Source organism: Martes martes (assembly GCF_963455335.1).
Source record: "Martes martes genome assembly, chromosome: 8".
Classification (NCBI taxonomy): domain Eukaryota; kingdom Metazoa; phylum Chordata; class Mammalia; order Carnivora; family Mustelidae; genus Martes; species Martes martes.
In genome coordinates this window covers 100990758-101008779 of record NC_137895.1, presented here as the reverse complement: position 1 = coordinate 101008779, position 18022 = coordinate 100990758, and the positions used below count along the sequence as shown (strand labels likewise).

Below are 18022 nucleotides of genomic sequence, written 5' to 3'. Positions count from 1 at the left end.
GAAAATAAACACTTTATGTAAAGACATCCTTTAAGGCGGGTGGAGTTCCCATCATGGGCCTCTCTGGGACTGCTGCCCCAACCCAAGGAAAATGTGAGTAAGAGACCAGGTAAGAGACCCATAGGGTAAGAGACCCATAAGGGTAAGAGACCCATAAGGGTAAGAGACCCGTAAGGGGCAGCCAGGAAGCAAACTGACAGATGGGGTCTAAAAGCAACAGTGGAATGTGGAAAGGTCGGGCTGGGGTGGAGACAGGACGGACCCCAGCTCATCCGGCTTGGCCTAGAGTCAAGGTGCTAAATTCCTGGCTCCATCGCAGCACAAGGTCCTCACTTTTGGCCGGGCTCAACACACTGTAAGTCTCGTTCTGCAGACATCTCATACGGGACACCTACCCGGGGATCAGGGACACACAGCCTGTGTCACAGAGCCCAGGAGGCAGAGGCGCCGAGGTGGGGAAGTGGCATTGGTCCCACGAGAACCAGAGGCAAGTAGGGATGGGCACAGGGCAGTGGAAGCAGAGAGGAAACAGATGTGGGTTTTTAAGGCTACAAGAGACACCGAGTAGCCCAGCCTCTCCTTTAAGAAGCGAGGAGGCTAAGGATGGAAGAGGAAGTAACTTATTCCAGACTCTTGGTGAGTAAGAGCCAGAGGCAAGCCGGAGACCTCAATATACAATGCCCAGCCCAGCTAGGGATTCTCACTGCAGTGCCCTCTCCTTTTATTTGCAACATCCCTCCTGGATGCAGCCACCTCTGCCTGGGAGGGCTTCACTTACTCCAAGACAGGAGAGAGTGGGAGAGAGGGCTCTGGTGGAGGCCTCAGCCCAGGGATGCAAGCAAGGTACTATTCTGATGTTGCTCAGAGCAGAGTGGGGTGTGTGTGTGTATGTGTTTGTGTGTGTGTGTGTGTGTTCATGCGCTTGCGTGCTCAGAATAGATCCGCCCTGTGGTGGCGGATGGAGGGGCTGAGGGGAGGAGGGGGCGGGGTGAGGGGCTCACCTTCCGGTCGCGACTTCTCATCAGGCACTGTTGGCTTTTGAAGGCACAGTAGTTTGGATATTGTACATAGTCTGTGTCACAAATCTAAGCCAGGAGCCAGAATGGAGAGGTGGGGAGACATCAGAAGCCTGCTAACACACCAGTCCTCCAGAGAGAGCCCATAATGGCTGAACCAGGGCCAGGGTTAGAGCCTTTGAGAACCAGACCTTCCACACCTGGGGTGCCCCTCTCTGAGGACTAGGTCTCTGTCCCCCTTGCCTTTCCTGCCCCACCCTCAAGTCACAGTTCCATGCTGAAAAGAAGCCAGGAGCTGGAGAATTAAGTGGCTGCTCTGCTGGTCAGCTTGCTGGGGAAGCAGCTGAGGAACAGGGCATGGGGAAGGGAGCCCCATCAGGGGTCCAGTTTCAGGGAGTCTTCTAGTGATGGCCAAGTGAGGGAGAGGGCAGAAGAGCCTCTCATGTGTGAACTTGGGTGAATCACTTCCCTCTGTGGACCTCGCCTCCCCATCTGTAAATCCAGGGGAGGAGGAGGGATGATCTCTGAGACCCTTTCTAGATCCAGAGGCTCCTCCAGGACCTCTCCTCAGCCCCAGGGATAAGAGCTGCGCTGGGGCCCCTCATCTCAGCTACCAACCCTTTCTTAAGCTGCCCGGCTTTTCCTGGCCTTGATTTTTCCTGCTAAACCACAGAAGAAAGGGACCTGGCTGTCAGTCAACAGTCCCCCAGAACTACAGGGGTGGACACTCTGGGGAGAGGGGGAGCAAAGCTGATTCTACTGAGCAGGGAAAGTGCTGGAACCTAGGTCAAGGAGCCTGTCATACTGGAGCAGGGCAACACGGGGTCATAGGTCCTTGAACCTCAGGCGTCCCCTCATCATTGGTTGTAGAGGTGAGTCTCACTTTGGGCCAGCGTGGGAAGTAGCTTGACCCAAGGCCCTCAGCAGGGACCCTGCAGAGCTGGGATCAGAAGCTCTGTCTCCTGCCTCCCCGTCCTGTGCTCTCCCACCCCTCTGATTCCTACTCCTTTCACAAACACAAACCTGCTTTCTTTTTTTTTCTTTTCTTTTTGAGAGGAGGAAGGGGGGATGGAAGGGTGTCTACTGGAAAGAGGCAGGAGGCTCAGTGAGGACTGGTTTCCCAGAAACCAGAGGCCTAACCCTCCCTTGCACATCTTAGGGCTACTTGGAGCAAATCACTGGAAGGAATGGGGACAGTTGGGTAGGGTTGAGCTTTGGGGAAAGACGCTGACCTTGGTGGGGAAATCCCCATCCTGGAAGCTAAGGAACTCAGTCTGGAGCCAGCCGGACACTCGGATATCTTCACAGCCCTTGGTGGCAAGCCGGGCACACCAGAAGTCCATGCGGAGCCCACCATACATATCCAGCCCATAGAAGCGGCCTGATGTTGGGGTCCCTACCTGTGGCACAGGGGACAGGGGAGAGGTGCATGCCCCCCGCTCCCCTGCAGACCTCCCTTCCCGCTGCCCAGTCCTGCGTGGAGCCGAGGCCTCCCCCACTGTGGGCTGCCCGGCTAGGTACCTGGGTACCGATGGACATGCTCTGGGCTATGAGCAAAGGGCTGATGAAGGGTGTTTTGTGCGAGCTGTCACACAGCTGTCGCTGCAGGACCGCCTCCGAGTGGCACTGTTCCAGCTTCAGGGAGCAGAAGTCACAGAGGGCACAGGTGGCTGTGTGTCGCCGCCCAAGGCTGTCACAGACCTGGGGCAGGAGTGTGGTTGACAAACTGAGGCTGAGACACTTTCAGCCCTGCGGAGCTGTCCCCGCAGAATGTCTTCGCATGAAGGCTCTTCAGAAGGCTTCTCTGGCTTTCCTCCCTGCTCCCTCCCCAAAGGCTCCTCTAGGACCTCTCCTCAGCGCTCTAACTCTTCACCCTCTTCCTGGATGATGTGTTTACTCCCAGAGAACCTTCACCTTTCTGTAGGCAACACCCAAATCTTTATCATCTGTTCCCATTTCTTGCCTGAGCTCCAAATCCTCATTGCCAAGTGCCTGACAGATGTCTACCACCAGGTGACCTATAATTACTCCTTTTTTTTTTTTTTAAGATTTTATTTATTTGAGGGGTACCTGGGTGGCTCAGTTATGCGCCTGCCTTCGGCTCAGGTCATGATCTCAGGGTCCTGGGATCAAGCCCCATGTCAGGCTCCCTGCTCGGTGGGAAGCCTGCTTTTCTCTCTCCCATTCCCGCTGCCTGTGTTCCCTTTCTCACGGTGTCTCTGTCAAATAAATAAATAAAATCTAAAAAAAAATTATTTATTTGAGAGAGAGAGTGGATGAGTGCGGAAGTGGGGAGGGGAAGAAGCAGAGGGAGAAGCAGACTCCCCGCTGAGCAGGGAGCCTGACAGGGGTCCTAGGCACCACGGCCATAAATGCTCTCACTTCCGTTAGCCTTCACCGGAGCCCTATACTAGCCTAGGTAGGAGAAACATCTCCCACTGCCTGATGAGGAAACGGGCTCAGTTGATGCCGAGTAACCTGCTCAGAATCACACATCTAATAGATGGCGGAACTCTGTCCCAGCCAACTCCCAGACCTACCCTCTACCCAAGAACTTAGGTCCAAAACCTCCCAGTTCTTGGAAGACATTCTTCAGAGTGGAGTTACCCATCTCCTAGCTGGAGTCTGTGCCCCCACTGGGCTTCCTCCCCATTCTTGGGCGGGGCTTGCTAACCACCACGTCCCTTCAGTGCTGTCCGTCCCCCGTCATGCATGGGTACCCACGTCACGGCGCAAAGAATCTCATGTCACCTTGCTTACTCATACCAGCACATAAGGAAGCATCATCATATCCCTGATTCAAAATCGTTACCGAGTTAGCTTTTTCTACCAAGTTCGATACAAATGCCCCAGACTGCTATTTGAGATTTTCCCCCTTAGGACCCTTCCTATCTTTCGGACTCTTATCTCCTGCCACTCTGCTCCAGGTAAAAATGGGCTCCTGCCTGGTCCTGTAATGAAACCCTGATATCTAGGGAACTCTCCGTGACTCCTGAACTTCCTACACTCAAAAAAAAAAAAAAAAAAAAAAAAAAAGTCTCAGGGCCATCTGGGTGGCTCAGTCGTTCAGTGTCTGCCTTCAGCTCAGGTCATGATCCCAGGGTCCCGGGATCAAGCTCCACATCAGGCTCCCTGCTCAGCAGGAAGCCTGCTTCTCCCTCTCCCACTCTTCCTGCTTGTGTTCCCTCTCTCTCACTGTGTCTCTCTCTGTCAAATAAATAAATTAAATCTTTAAAAATAAAAAAGTAAAAAATAATTTTAAAAAAGTCTCTTTCCAACACTACTGCATACTTCTTTTATAATGCTACGGAATCCCTCATGATTCTTGGACCCCTTAAAGGTAGGAGCAGTATGCCCGTTCTTGGTGTCCTACTACTCCCTCTGGCAGGAACCTCTACCAAAGCCCCTTCTTTTGCCTGTCAAACATCTTTCATTTTCAGGTCTCTGTTTTAAACATCAGTTCCTCTAAGAATTCTCTACTCCTCCCAAACATGGACCGTGGGGACCCCCATCTGCTGCCTCCGGACTGTGCACTAATCCATGGCTGCCTTTATCCATCACACTATTCTGCCTGTTTCCTCATCGCCTCTCCCACTAAAGATGACTGGATCTATTTTACTCATCACCGACATCTCAAGTACTTAGTACAGAGTTGGTACGCTGTACTAAAAAATCAATTATCTAACTTGCTCATTGGCCATCCTCTGGGCTTGACACTATGCAATATTGAACAAACGGTTGAAGTTAGCAAAGACAAGTTTGCTAACTTGTCTAATTTGAAAATGTACAGAATACCTTCCCGGGAATAGAACTCGCTGGGTACTGAGGGCACACTGAGGCTGGGATCCCTCTACCGATCCTTGGAATGGGATCTATGACCCCTCTGGAAAGGAGAGCCGCATCCAAGGTGAAGCCAAGTACTGAAGATGGGTGACCTAGTTCAGGAGGGAATTCAAGCCGAACAGCTCAGAGAGATGAAGAATGAACTCTGGACAGGTATGGATTCCAGACTAGGTCCTGGGCCTTCATCTTTGAAGGTGAGCTGGAGATGTCCTCCCAAAGAAGGGATTCTCATGCAGAGACTCTCTCCAATGGCGCCTTATGCTTTCTGCATCCCTGTCTCTCCCCCACACTCTCAAGGCCCAGCATAGTGCCGGGCCCAGAGGATGGCCAATGAGCACGTATCCATTAAGCAGCATTGCAAACATACCGGCTTCCCGAAACCAAGGATCTCCTCCTCTATGTACTGCCAGGCCCTGGCTGTGGGTGTTATGGTACAGGTGTTCTCCACAATCGAGTAGCACAGCACCAGCAAGGCCTCCACGTGGGGCATCTGCAGGAGGCTGCAAGAAGACGGTGCAGGCTGGTGGGGATGGGCTGGAGGGCTGAGGTTGAAAGCCACATCCATTCTTTGCCCCTCCCCTTGGTGTCTGGTCTCAGTCACACACATTCAGCATGGCCATGAGGCTCTAGAGGCCTTCAGACCAATTGCCTCCTTTTACAAAGAAGGAACTGAGGTCCAGGAAGGGGAAGTAATCTTCCCCAAAGCTGCAGTGCTAATCAGAGGCAGAGACAAGACCAGAACCCAGGCCCAGGTCCAGGGTCCGTAGCACTCCGTCACGTGGAGGACGGGTGTCTAGGGCAGCGCTAAACCCAATGACGGTGACAGAGCAGGTGAGACAGACAGCTGCTAGGCACGCCTGAAGCCCAAGCACGTCTGAGTGGGTCTTGGAAGCTGGGAAAGGCAGTTTCTCCTCCCCAAAAAAAGGCAGCAGTGGGGATAGGGCTGGTGGCTGGGGTTGGGAGTGGGGCGGGGGCAGGGGTGTTCAGAACTGCCTGTACCTGTCACGGGTTGGTTTTTTCCAGACGGGTTCTTCATCATACAGATCATTCATTTCATCCATTTCCTGGGCTGATCGAATGAGCTCCTGGATGTTCTCCATCATCATGGGAGTGGACTCCACTTCCCGCACCCGGGGAGTGAAGGAGAAAGGGTTGGAAGACACAAATTCAGACTGGAACTTGAGCTCTGGGTCTGTCTGCAGCCCAGCCACTGACTCCAGTCCCTCCTCTGCCCCCTGGCCTTCCTCTTGCTTTCCCTCCTCCTCCAGCTCCTCCTCTTGCTCTTCTTGCTCCTGCCCTTCCTCCTGCTTGCGCTCCTGCCCGCGCTCCTGCTTGCGCTCCTGCCCTTGCTCCTGGCCCCCCAGGGACAGAGAGGACTGTAGCAGCTCCTCCACGTTGTTGTTAAGCCTCTCCGGCCAGGGCTGGAAGGCCTGTCGTTCTGTGGCTGCAGAAGGGTTTGGGAAGGACCGAGAAAGAAAATGGAAAGGGAACAGTCATGCTTCTGGCCCCCGAGGGTCTTTGTTACAGAGGGACACACACAGAAACACAAAGGCACAAGAAATGACACTTATTCACACAGTCAAGTCTAAAAGACACAGGGAAGAATACGAATATCAAAATAAAAGAAAAATTGCCATGGTGATTATGGCAATCGTGGTTCTCCTTTCCATCTCCCTGACAAGAGCTCCTCTTCCCTAACTCCCGCCTCAAATCCCACCTTTTGTCCCTCTCACTTAGGAAACTCCAAAGATGCTGAATAGCTAGCAAGGAACCCTTTCTAGGATGAAGATGGTGGCTTTTGAAAGTCCCAGAGGACTTCCAGATGCAGGAATATTTTGGGGAGCTGAGAAAAGCAAATTTTTCCTAGAATTGTAAGCACTGTCAGAAGATACTCTGGGCTGGGGAAAGCCTCACCTTGTACTCATAAAAAAGCAGTCTTCCGCCTTTTGTAACTGGCTGTGTGCTGCCAGCGCCCCCCACCCCCCAGCCCTGCTCAACATTCTTCCCCATTCCCTCCTGACCCCCAACGCCTAAAGTTATGGGCTCTGGGATTTCTGGAAGGGCTTGCAGGCAGCCTCACTGGTACTGGGAGGGTCTCACCTGTGATGTGAGATGAAAGGGGGGAAGTCATTGTGGTGGGAGGGACATCAGAGGAAGCGTCAATCTCCTTGATAGTGTTGGGAGAGAGGATTGAGACTGGCTGGGAGCAGCGGACCCTCTGTAAGGAAAGAGAGACCATGGGCATGCCTTTCCCATAGGACAGACTTCTACTCCAGCTTCCGGCTCAGTCCTTTTCCGGCATGTCTCCTCTCTCACAGTTGCTGGGCAGGGATGAAGGGATATGTTCCTTGGTAGAACCCTCTAGACCTGAGAAAGGTTTCCCCTGTGAGATAAGACTCCATGTCTGGGCCACACCTCTGCCTTCACTCTTGTGTTTGAATTGAATGAGATCACTCAAGTGTTAGAAGCAAGGGGGGGCTTGTCCCTTTGCCTCTTCCCTTCCCTCTTCCCTACTTCTCTTGCAGGAACGAGATTGTTCCAACCGTCTGAACGCCCAAGGTGAGGCTGTACTCCTATGGAATCTGAGTAAAGGATTGGCAAAGTGGCAGGGAGGAAGGATCTCAGGATGGCCCTGCTGGAGCCCTTCCTCAACGCATCACCCCTTCCACCTCCCCGTGGTCCTAGGACGCCAAAGACAACATTTGTCCCGGGCCTCACCTTGGAGTAGTAGACGTGGTTGGAGCAACGATATTGAGTAAATTGGCAGAAGGACTCAAACCAGGAGGCATAAGGGAGGTCAGAACAGACAGCGCCTGAGAATGGACAGGGATGGAGAAGGTGAACACACAGAAGTGGAGGGGAACTCCCTCCCTGAGGGGGAGGGGCAGTGGGCTCCTTGGGTCCACAGAGTGGAGAATATGGCCTCAGGGTAAGGAGCAGGCCATACCCTTCCTGACTCAAGCGAGCACAGCCCCAGCGAGCACAGGGCTGCCCCACTAGTCTGGCCCTCACCGTCGGGCACCAAGCCGTGATTTTCATATTGGTCCAGCTGGACGAGGGTGGGATTCCGGCAGCCGTGCGTCGCACGGAGACGGCAGGTGGTCTCTGCTTTCCAGGTCGGGGTCAGCAGTGCAAAGAAGCGTTCATATTCGGTGGGAGAGAGAGGGCTGCCTGGAGTGGAGGCCGAAACTGAATCCTGGGCTGGGGCAGGTGCCAGAAGCAGGAGCAGCACTGCGGGGCAGGGAAACAGACCGAACTCCAAAACCCGCTTGGGGCCCTGGCAGATAGGCTGGCGAGCGGACTGCGTGGAAAGCAGCAACTGGGGGGGGGGGGGGCGTCTGGCCGGAGATCCCAGCGGATCAGGGTGACGAGATTCCAGGGGCAGAGGCTAAGGTCTGACCCCAGAAGCCAGGGAGCAAAGCCAAGGCGACCACCCTGAGAAGGCGTTTCAAAACCTTAAAGCATGGGCTCTTGGGAGGTGGAGGACTGAACCCCGGGAGGAAGACACTGCTCGGGCAGACGCGAAGCTCTCACCCTCGAGGAGGGAGAGAAGGAAGCCAGCGGCTAGCTTCCTCATGGCCCCAGTCGATCTGCCCGCGTTTCCCGGACCAAAGCGGCCTCTAACGGGCCAAGCCAGAGAGAGCCGGCGGGCGCGGGCTCGCCGACGGGGGAGTAGAAGGTGCGGCGCTGACGTCACAAAGGGCCGGGGGTGGGGCCGCGGGAACCGCCGCGCGCTCGGCGTTCACCGCGTTGGCCTGAGGCGTAAGGGTCCTCACGCGAGTCATATCCCACCCCCAGGGGAAAGTGACGGCAAAAGCTATCACTGACCCAGAACCTTCGACGGAGTACGCCCCGTGTTGTTCTTTGTATTACCCTGCTTCATTCCCGAGGTAGTCCCAGCAAGTGGGTAGTTATCCCTCTCTTACACATGACAAAACCGGGGTCTGGAGAACCAATCGGCCCCACGGGTGGTGAGGCCTGGACGGGAATGTAGGCGGGGTTCTGGGGCAGGCAGGGAAGGAGTGTATGGGAAAGTCAGGGTCCACCTGGGTAGGAACTAGAGGGAGTCTCCAGGTAAGAAATGAGCCAAAAGGGGATACAAGCGGGTTCAGGTGAGGAGGTGCTCAGGATTCCACCTGGTGGTTCAGTTTGAGGAAGTGGTTTCCCAGTGGGACGCAAGCAAGACAAGCCATCGGCACAAGGGAAAAATGCTTTTCGGTGTTGTGTTTAAAATAAGAAATCAAGCTAATAGTATAATAGTACGTGCATAAAACACAAATACACATTTATTGGAAATTAAATGAAAGATGCTTTATGGAGAAAAGATGCATAATTTTAGAAGTCTGGGAAAGCCCGGGTCTGAGGCACACCCCCCCTCCCCCGCCCCCAGCTCTGTCCTTCCCAAGGTGAGATGTTGTGGATTCTGGTGCAGAGGTACCACTTCTGGTTCCATGTCTTGTTCTACTTCCTCCCACGTCTAATCCAACCCAGACGATGCAAACAAAACGGATAGCACATGTACTAAAATACAGTCTCTACAATAAACACAGCAGGCCAACATGGATAGCTTTTATTCACCTACTCAAGTTCCTTTACACGTGAGTTACGTGCACTCTGCCTTGCCCCCTCTCCCATTCACAAGGCCAGGATGAATCCTCTTGGCACAGAAGAAGGGGTGCCCCTTCAACTAAGGCCACAGCCCAGATGCTCTGGGGGAGCCCCCACCATGGAAAAAGCAGGAAGAGAACAAAGAGAGTTTATCACACCAGAGCCCCCCCTACAGGGGGAGGGAGTCAGGGCTGGGGAGTGCCCCCATGCTACTGCCCCAGTCCTTAAATACAAAGCAAGGGGAGTGAAGAGGACCATCCCTTGGAAATACAGCACCAACCTCAGCATGGAGGCAAAAGGACAGTGGGCAAGACCACTTCCCTCTGAGGGGGGCAGGCTGAATGAGAGCACAGACATTTAGCGGCTGCGGCACCCTCCCTACCAGGGTTTGGATGCAGCCTCAGCACCAGGAGTAGGGAGAGGGGAGGAGAAGGGATGACTACACTGTGCCATCCACTCTCCCTGAGCCCCCAGGCCCCAGCACAGGCTTTCCTCTCCCCACTAGCCTGGGTCCAGGGATGTGGAAGAAACCATGGGAATCCATCGCCCCTATCTATTTCTTCTTGCGTTCCTGGGAGCAGCGTGGGCAGAACCTAGAGAGGAACAATGTGACAGAGAGGCGGAGGGAGAAAGTGAGTGAGAGGGGGTGCCCTCCTCCATGCAGCTCAGGGGCAGCCCGGCGCCTGCCGCAAATCTCTCACTCACCACTTCCCCCGAGGCTTGGTCGTCAGCCCCACACAGGCAAAGTGGAACCACTCGATGGAACACTGAAAAGGAGGAAGATGGAAGAAGCAGAAGTCAGGGGCCCAGGGCAGGGGGCTGAGGAAAGAAAAGAAGTTTCCTCCACAGATTCCTCAGAAGTGTTCCCGTATTCCGTCCCTTTGGAGAAATCTTGGAGGTCCCAAGGCCAACCAACTCCACCTTCCTCTTATTCTGCAGTCCCACTATTCAACCGTTTCTTCCCCTCTTGTACCCGCTCCCTCGTGGCCCCCAGAACCCCATCTGGAGGCAAAACGGTTGGTTCTCACATCAGGGTTGTCACAGCCAATCATCTCTCCATAGGAGACCTGGTGACAAAGGCAATAGGTGGGTTCGTTGGGATCCACAGGCATATCCAACACATCAGAGGGGTGGACACTGCCAAAGGTCACTGAGGGCATCCCATACTCAGGACTTCTGCATGCCGAGAGGAAGAGAACGTGTCATCTGCAGAAAGGGAAGCTACAGAGGTGGTAGAAAGACATCCTGGTGGGGCAAATGACTTGTGGCGTCTCGTCTCTATCCAGCAAATACCACAAGGATGAGGAGAAGTTACTGGCACAGAAGATGGAGAGAGTGGCAAGGGGCAGTGTGGGGTGGGAGTGCGGGACAGGAGAAAAAAATATGCCTCATGGCAAAGTGCCCCCCCCCACCATACACTCACGTGCGCACAAGTTTCAACTTCTTCTGGGCAGCTTTGGGAGCTTCTTCATCTGAGTTTTTTCCTTTGGAACGAGCACGGGCAGCTTTCTTCTCCTTTTGAGTCCGGCCTTCTAGGAAAGAGGGGGAAAGCCAGAAGGCAGGGAGACAGAAAGATGGGTTAAGTCTTCTTGCTTCCCCTTCCTTCCAAGCTGGTGCCCCTCCCTGGTAGCTCAAGGGTGGCTGCTTCTCCCTCGGAATCCTCGCCCCCCCCCTTAGGCCCCGCCCCCCTCCTCACTCTTTTTGCCTTTGCTGGAAGAGCTGTCATAGTCGCTGGACTCAATCTGCTTCTCCTTCAAATCAGCCTCAAAACGGGCCAGGTCTGTGTCCAGTCGCCGAATGTGTTTGTCCACCTAGGTGCAAGGAAGGAAAAGAGAGAGCTAAAAGGCTGGTTCAGGCCAAAGAAAATAAGGCTAAGGCACAGTCTATGTATCTCCCAGACCCAAAACAGATCCCGACACAGCTGAAGGAGGGGTCTAGGACCCCAAGGATTAGATGGGAGGTAGGTGGGGAGCCGTGAACAGGGCCATACCATCTCATAGGTCTGCATGGCAAGCTGCACCTTGTCGTCACCAAATTCCTTGCACTTGCCATAGGCTTCCTGGATCTGTTTGAGGAGGGCCAATTTTTCCTCGGAGCTCAGGCTGCGGGCGCTATTCATATACTCAGTGGCCAACTTGTCAATTTCAGCCTTCAGGTCTACAACAGAGACAGAGGCCTGGTCACAAAGGCCCCTGAGTGGCTACGTGAAACACACTTCTTCCTCTTGTTTCTTGGGCCTTTTCCATTGACCATCATCATAACCTTCGAACTAAAATGCCCTGAAAGTTCATAGGTACTGCGCCATTTACTCAAGTAATGCAACATAGTGACAGAATTTGTTTTAAAGGTGCCTTCAGGTGAGGAAAACATTGCTACCATAGTTGGAACTGAACTTATTAGTGAAAAATGAGGAGGGAGTCTTTGCACACCATACTAATATGAAGTATGTTTTTGTTCGTGTCTGCAGATGCTGCTTTGAAAGGCTTGGTGCTTCTTGAACCATGAATCTTGTCTCACAGGCTTCCGGATTTCTTGTCTCAAAAACATTCCAGCTCTGAGTGCTGCGAAGCCAGCTGGGTCATCTGCTGCGGCCGCCTTCCAGGTCTGTACATCTGTGACTCATCGTTTAAAACTAGGCCCTAGTTCATTTATGTAACAGTTCTTCTACCCTACTTTGCTCATCGTCTGCAACCTGCTCGTACTTCTCGTCACTTTTTCTCTGTTCATCTTAGACATTGCTCTGAATGTTTTCATACTGGAAGGCTGGCGATGTCCCCAGACACTTAGACTGTAGATGCTTACTGCCTGCTCTCTGGTAGGACTCATAAAACATGTCAATGAAAAGAGACAAAAGAGTGGCTGTAACATGGTGCAACGACAGACAACTGGAAGGATCTGTGTACACACTATGTTTGTGCCCCATTTCGTGGGAGGCCTTTGGAGGAAGCTGAAAATGCATGTAGTTTGATAATCTCCCAACCGGTCTTTCTGCGTGTGAACTTAAGAGTAGGGACTGTGATACAAAGGAAGCAAGCTGGTTCTCAGGATTCGGCAGGCGGTTCTCGGGGTGGGGGATAGGGGAGCCTACCTCCAGGATTTTACATGATGTTCACCTTTTCATGAGTAAACTTACCCAGAGTAACTGAAATCAAAGCTTTAGGTTTTCTTTTTCTTTTTTACAGAGGGAGGTTTTTCTTTCTTTCTTTCTTTCTTTCTTTTTTTTTCTAGATTTATTTATTTGACAGAGAGAGAGATCACAAGTAGACAGAGAGTCAGGGGAGAAGCAGGCTCCCTGCTGAGCAGAGAGCCCGATGCGGGGCTCGATCCCAGGACCCTGAGATCATGACCTGAGCCAAAGGCAGTGGCTTAATCCACTGAGCCACCCAGGCACCCCAGCTTTAGGTTTTCTAACACCAGCTTGTCATAACCTTGAGCATGGCTACTTAAGAATGGAAGGTAAGACCTATATATCCTTCAGCAGGTATGGGGCATGGCTCCAACAGATGACATCTTTGCCCTTGAAGAGACCAATCTGACCACTGCAGTGTAGCCTCAGGCTCCAAGTGAATGCCTCAATACAGCCAGATTTACTCAACATCCAAGGAAGGCCACAGATGGTATCTAGTGCTTCTGTAAGGTTGAAGAACACAGTGTAGCGATCCTGTTGTTAATTGTCGCTTTTCCTTCTTTTTTTTCTCTCTCTTTTTAAGAACTTCTCTACCACCATGACTAACAATCCAGCAGAGTAGAAATATCCTAGTCCTTCTATAGATTTACTGAATACAGAGAATGGCAATGATTCTCGAGTTGACTTCTTTTTCAATTCTTCTTGCAGATATCAAGAACAGAGCACCTTTGAATTCTTGAGGCCTTATTGCAGTACTCTATTATGGAAACGCTGATCTAGAAATGCAGAACTTCACTGCTCTCCTTTTAAGAATTGCAAGAGAGTCAAAGAGAGAGAAGCCACAGTTTTCCAGATCAGACCAGATGATATGGTAACACCAAGCAGGAGAAAGAAAAGATCATACACACTCATTATACACACAAACTCCTTACTCTGTACGTACCCTCTGTTCTTTGGTCCAGGTCCCTCATGAGCTGAAAGTTTCTCTGCAGTTCGAAGGGGAGGTTTTCGATACCTAGGGAGAAGAAGAAAAACTGAGAATCACAGCCCTTTATAGGTTTATAGCTGCTTTTATAGCACAGATCCAAAAGGGGACTCAGGAAAAGAGTCCCTCCTTGGAATGGCTGGATTTATCCAGAACAGTACTCATCATTCCCTTCTCAGTGGAGGCCGTGTCTGTATCTCTCCACGATTCACTCTGCCATCTCTTCACAGCTTTCCCACCATTTGCCCCTTCAGTGACCTTCCTTAATCAATCAGCCCCTCCTTTTCCTTGATTCCCTCCAAACTCCTTGACCTCAACCTAAATACCCACCTGGTATCCTCCACTCATAACACACACGCTTCCAATCTGCTCTCTTTATCACAGTCAGAAGAGTCTCTTAAAAAATGCAAATCTCATCAAATCACCCTCCTGCTTTATAACCATCTGGTAACTTCCTATCACACAACTCCTATTCCTACTTTATCCTTTCTGGCCCATGTTCGCCTTACTCTAGCCTTGACTCAGGTCATTCCCCGTTTGTGCTCGGCTCTCATCAGACTGGCCTTCTCTGAGTGCCCCCAACTTGCCAGGGCTTGTCCTGCTGCCCAGCTTTCCATGTGCTGCTTTCTGTCCTGAATGACTGCTTATTCTTCCATCCCACCTCCACCATACCTCTTGGCCTACTAAACTGTTCATTCCTCAAGTTTCCGTTCAACTCCGACTTCTCCAGACTCCAAGTGCCCTTGATGATGCCGTCAAGTTTTTCTGGCTCTACCCTTTTGGGCACTTATCCAACTGCAATTAAATCATGAATTGTGCAACCAGTTATTTGGTATCTATCTCCCTAGCCCTCCAGAAGGACTGGACACATCTGTCTTGCTTATTTTGCTATGACTTACATACAGAGGGTCTTCCATAAATACCTGAATGCTGCATATATAACTCAAGTCTCTCCATAAAAGAAAAATCTCTTCCCATGACTCCATTTCAAACTTCTAAAATACCTCCACTGCTTTAACCTATTACGTCAGGTCTGCCCACCACCAGTTTACTGAGACTACTTTAAGTCACCAGTGACTTACCAAAACAAATGATCTGTTATTAGTCCTATCTTATCAAATATGTCTGCAGCAGTTGGCACCATCTTCTTCCCTTCAGTAACTTTCTTCCTCTTAGGATTCCAAATCTCCTCATAGACTTTCTGATAATTCCAACAGTGATGTTTCTTTAGCCTGTCCTTTTAATGTTAATGTTTTCTTGAGATTATACTTTAATCCTCTCATTTTCCCACCTTCTTTAACATTCTCTGAATGATCTCCATCTCACTCACTCTCACAATTACCATGCCTATGCTTAAGTTTAAACTGAATTAGGTATGTTGCTGTTACTCCTGATTCCCTATCTTGCTGATGGTATCATATCCACCTCGCTTCCCAAGCAGGAAATCAAGGAGTCACCTTAGATTCTTCCTTCTCTCTCAACCAGTCAATCAATCAGTGTTGTCCTTTTAGCTCTTAAAGACTTCTGTCACTCTCTGAGAACTGAACTTATCATACATCAGTTGTTTTCCTTTATTAAAACCTGTTTTTAAAATCTGTTGGTTCTTTATGCTATCTAAAGTGCAAGCCTCTTAGCTTGACTTAAAAGACCTTGCATAATCTAGCCCCAACCTCTCTCCAGCCTCACTTCCCAATCTCCCACCTTAGAGTCCTATATATCAAGCACTCTGATTTCATTTTTCCTTGACCTGCCACAAACCCACCTTAATACCTTTGCTGATGCCTTCCCCAATCAGAAATTTCCTTTATTTCTCCACCCTTGCAAATAAACACTCAATCTTCAAATCTGTGATAGCTTTACCTACATCCCCAGGGAATTAGCCCCTCTTTCTCCAGTGCTACCAACTGTCCTTCTGACGTATTTCTATTATTTCACTTGCCACAGTTTTACGATTATTTATTAGCAGAATCGGTTTCCTCCTAGACTATGAGCACTTGAGGGCAGGGTCTGTGTCTTATTCATTTTGGTATCTCCGCAGTACCTGCCATTATGTCTGACACAGAGCAGGGCCTCAATAAATGAATGGATGAATGGATGACTCCGAACACTAAGACAAATGTAAGCGCATAAGGGTGACAGGCTTTGTGAAGGGGTGGTTTACACAAATGGCATAAACATAACACCAGATTTCCATATGATAGGAAATGGATCTTTACTCCAAGAAGAGAAGCGTTCCAGTTTACCATCTGACAGTGGTCACTCACAACCCCCGATCCCCATGAGAAACAGCTTCTGAGAAAGAACTGAGCGGAGGAGCTGCGAGCTGGTCTTTGTCGTTGCTCCAAATGGCAGTGGGTGATATACTAAAACGACCGATCCTGAACGATCGGGGGGGGGGGCGGGGAATAGCCTGAGGCTGGAGACCCTGGAGATGGGCTCCTCAAATATCTTCCCAGCTCTGCCCATTAGCCCTTCAAGAGACATCCCCTCAGCCCTACCGCGCAGCCCCTCCCTCGTCTACACCCAAAAGCCAGGCCTCGACCCTGCTGCCCCGCCCCCTCTTTCTTCACACCCTCCAATATTTTCTCTCACGGAACCCCTTCGTAATTGTGACTTTCTGACCACCGGGACTTCGGGGCCGTACAGTTCTTCAGCCCCGATCCCCCCCGCCACTCTATGACCCCTGACCCCCTCCTCCAGCCTGCTCTTACTGTCCAGATAATGTTCCAAATACATCCCCGCAGCCATCTTGAAGCAAAACAAAGCAACTTCCGATCCGCCCCGGAAGTGACTGAAACGCAACAGGCGCTGAAGCTATTATCCTTGGGTTGGAGCCTTTCCGCCCTTAAAAGGAGAGCTTCCGCCCTCAGTAAATTATTCGCGGGGACACATCCGCCCGACGTTGAAACTTTCCCTTTTGCGTAGGTAGCCGGGGCGGCCGGTGCCGAGGTGCCTGAGGTGGCTTTAGCCCGCTTCCGCCCTTACTGAGAGCCCGGTACGCGACCGAAGCAGGCATGACGTCACTGCGGGTCGCCATTTTGCATTCCCTATCAAACTTTTTTTTCCCTCCAAAACCAGGATGTGCGGTAATGAGGGGCAACCTCCCCCCCGTCTCTTTAGGATAGTATTCCATAAATATACCTTTTTAGCGACTGGGGACCTTTTCTCCTTTTTGCAGTATATTAATCTAGTAACCACAGCAGGTCCTGGCTGAATCCAGACTTTCTTCAAGGTAGCTACTTTCTTACGAAGTTGGGGAGAAATAGCTGGTGTTGCGAGATTTAAACCCTCCGCATTTCTTTTCAGTCGCAAGAACATCAGCTCCCCGGGATTATTTTTTAACATCGAAGAAATTCATTATTTATAAACTCTTATAAATACAAAGACTTACACAATAAAGCTGTAATTCTTTACACTTGTCAGGGTTCCTGTCCTTCACACTCGAATACATTCTCACATATAAAATGACATAGTACTTATGGCCTTGCCCCTTGTTTTGGTGCCCCCCCCCTTTTTGTTTTCCAGTTTTATATGAATTTAACTAGCACCATGATTCTGAAAGGACTGGAGCATGGAGCTCTGTCACAACTGGGCCAGCTGTCATCCTAATCAGCTACAGCACGATAAGGACTTTTTACAACAGGATGGAAAATCAATCAAGTGCATGACAGGCTGCCCCCACACCGGGGAAACAACTCAAAGCCCATACCTTAATAGTGGTGTTAGTAAGAGCGTTTTAGACTGTTGTCTGCCCGCCCCCCCACCCCCCGCAACTCACACATTTGTGGTAATCATCAATGCCACAGGGCAGAGTTTTAAAGATTTTCAGTCACTTACTTTAGACCAAATATGTGAAGAAGGGTAAGATGAAACCTCAGGTTTACTACTAAGTGGTAAGATACTGCAGTTGGATCTAGAAGACTTCACTCGAAGTGCCCCTGGATAAGCAATTAAATTTCTGAGTTTATGTCCTCCTCTATCAAATGAGACTAGTAGTACCTACCTCATAGAGTTCTTCCTATGATTGAGTGTGAGTGAATCCTTAAAAAGAGTAGATTCTGGTTCTAATACCTGTGGTAAAGATAGTGCAGTCAGGGCATTTTCAGCAATTGGCGAGAGCATAGGAAAAAAGTACTCAGGAAGCTAGCAGACATTGACGGATTTCATCATAGATAACACATTCATTAGTGTCACAGCTCAGATTGAGAGGTCTTGGATGCCCACCCAAGAGACTGGCTGAGCCCAAAATTTAAGTGGGTATTACTTCATGGCCTATCCACATTCTTCCAGGTCATGAGCATGGTTGTCCAGCAGTACGCAGATAGCCGTTATTCAATGTTGGAGATTTGTCACATTTTCAGTGCTCAAAGGTTTTTAATTCTCAAAATAGTAACCTCAGAGGCGATCTAGTCCCATCCCTTCTAATTAACAGCTGAAGAAGCC

The 18022-nt window shown here is 50.8% G+C and overlaps 2 protein-coding genes across 5 annotated transcripts; both read right to left on the bottom strand.

The window, feature by feature from the left end:
* Window positions 1-8644, bottom strand: ACRBP (acrosin binding protein; the record flags this gene model as incomplete). Its single annotated transcript, XM_080810285.1, has 10 exons — window positions 1-391; window positions 1002-1085; window positions 2249-2416; window positions 2538-2717; window positions 5227-5359; window positions 5859-6303; window positions 6960-7077; window positions 7578-7672; window positions 7872-8178; window positions 8522-8644. The coding sequence occupies 10 exons, from the start codon at window positions 8642-8644 to the stop codon at window positions 269-271; spliced, it is 1776 nt and encodes a 591-aa protein (XP_080666411.1). The 3' UTR covers window positions 1-268.
* A 466-nt stretch (window positions 8645-9110) lies between these two features.
* On the bottom strand, window positions 9111-16550 carry ING4 (inhibitor of growth family member 4). 4 transcript variants are annotated; one of them, XM_080812064.1, is made up of 8 exons: window positions 16291-16550; window positions 13538-13609; window positions 11458-11624; window positions 11164-11278; window positions 10891-10996; window positions 10496-10643; window positions 10173-10234; window positions 9111-10060 (listed from the first exon to the last, which is right to left on the bottom strand). In XM_080812064.1, the coding sequence occupies exons 1-8, from the start codon at window positions 16325-16327 to the stop codon at window positions 10021-10023; spliced, it is 747 nt and encodes a 248-aa protein (XP_080668190.1). In that variant the 5' UTR covers window positions 16328-16550; the 3' UTR covers window positions 9111-10020. The 4 variants fall into 4 exon arrangements, with proteins under 4 accessions (XP_080668190.1, XP_080668189.1, XP_080668191.1 ...); XM_080812063.1 differs by having other exon boundaries at window positions 10891-10999; window positions 16291-16356; XM_080812065.1 differs by having other exon boundaries at window positions 11173-11278; window positions 16291-16356.
* Window positions 16551-18022: the final 1472 nt, after the last annotated feature.

Excerpts from the sequence above, each read along its gene's own strand:
- ING4 (XM_080812063.1), bottom strand. The coding sequence starts at position 16,327 with ATGGCTGCGGGGATGTATTTGGAACATTATCTGGACA. Across the intron at positions 13,610-16,290 it reads TTTGGAACATTATCTGGACA|GTATCGAAAACCTCCCCTTC; the intron begins GTAAGAGCAGGC and ends TCTTCTCCCTAG. Across the intron at positions 11,625-13,537 it reads CCTGGACCAAAGAACAGAGG|ACCTGAAGGCTGAAATTGAC; the intron begins GTACGTACAGAG and ends TCTCTGTTGTAG.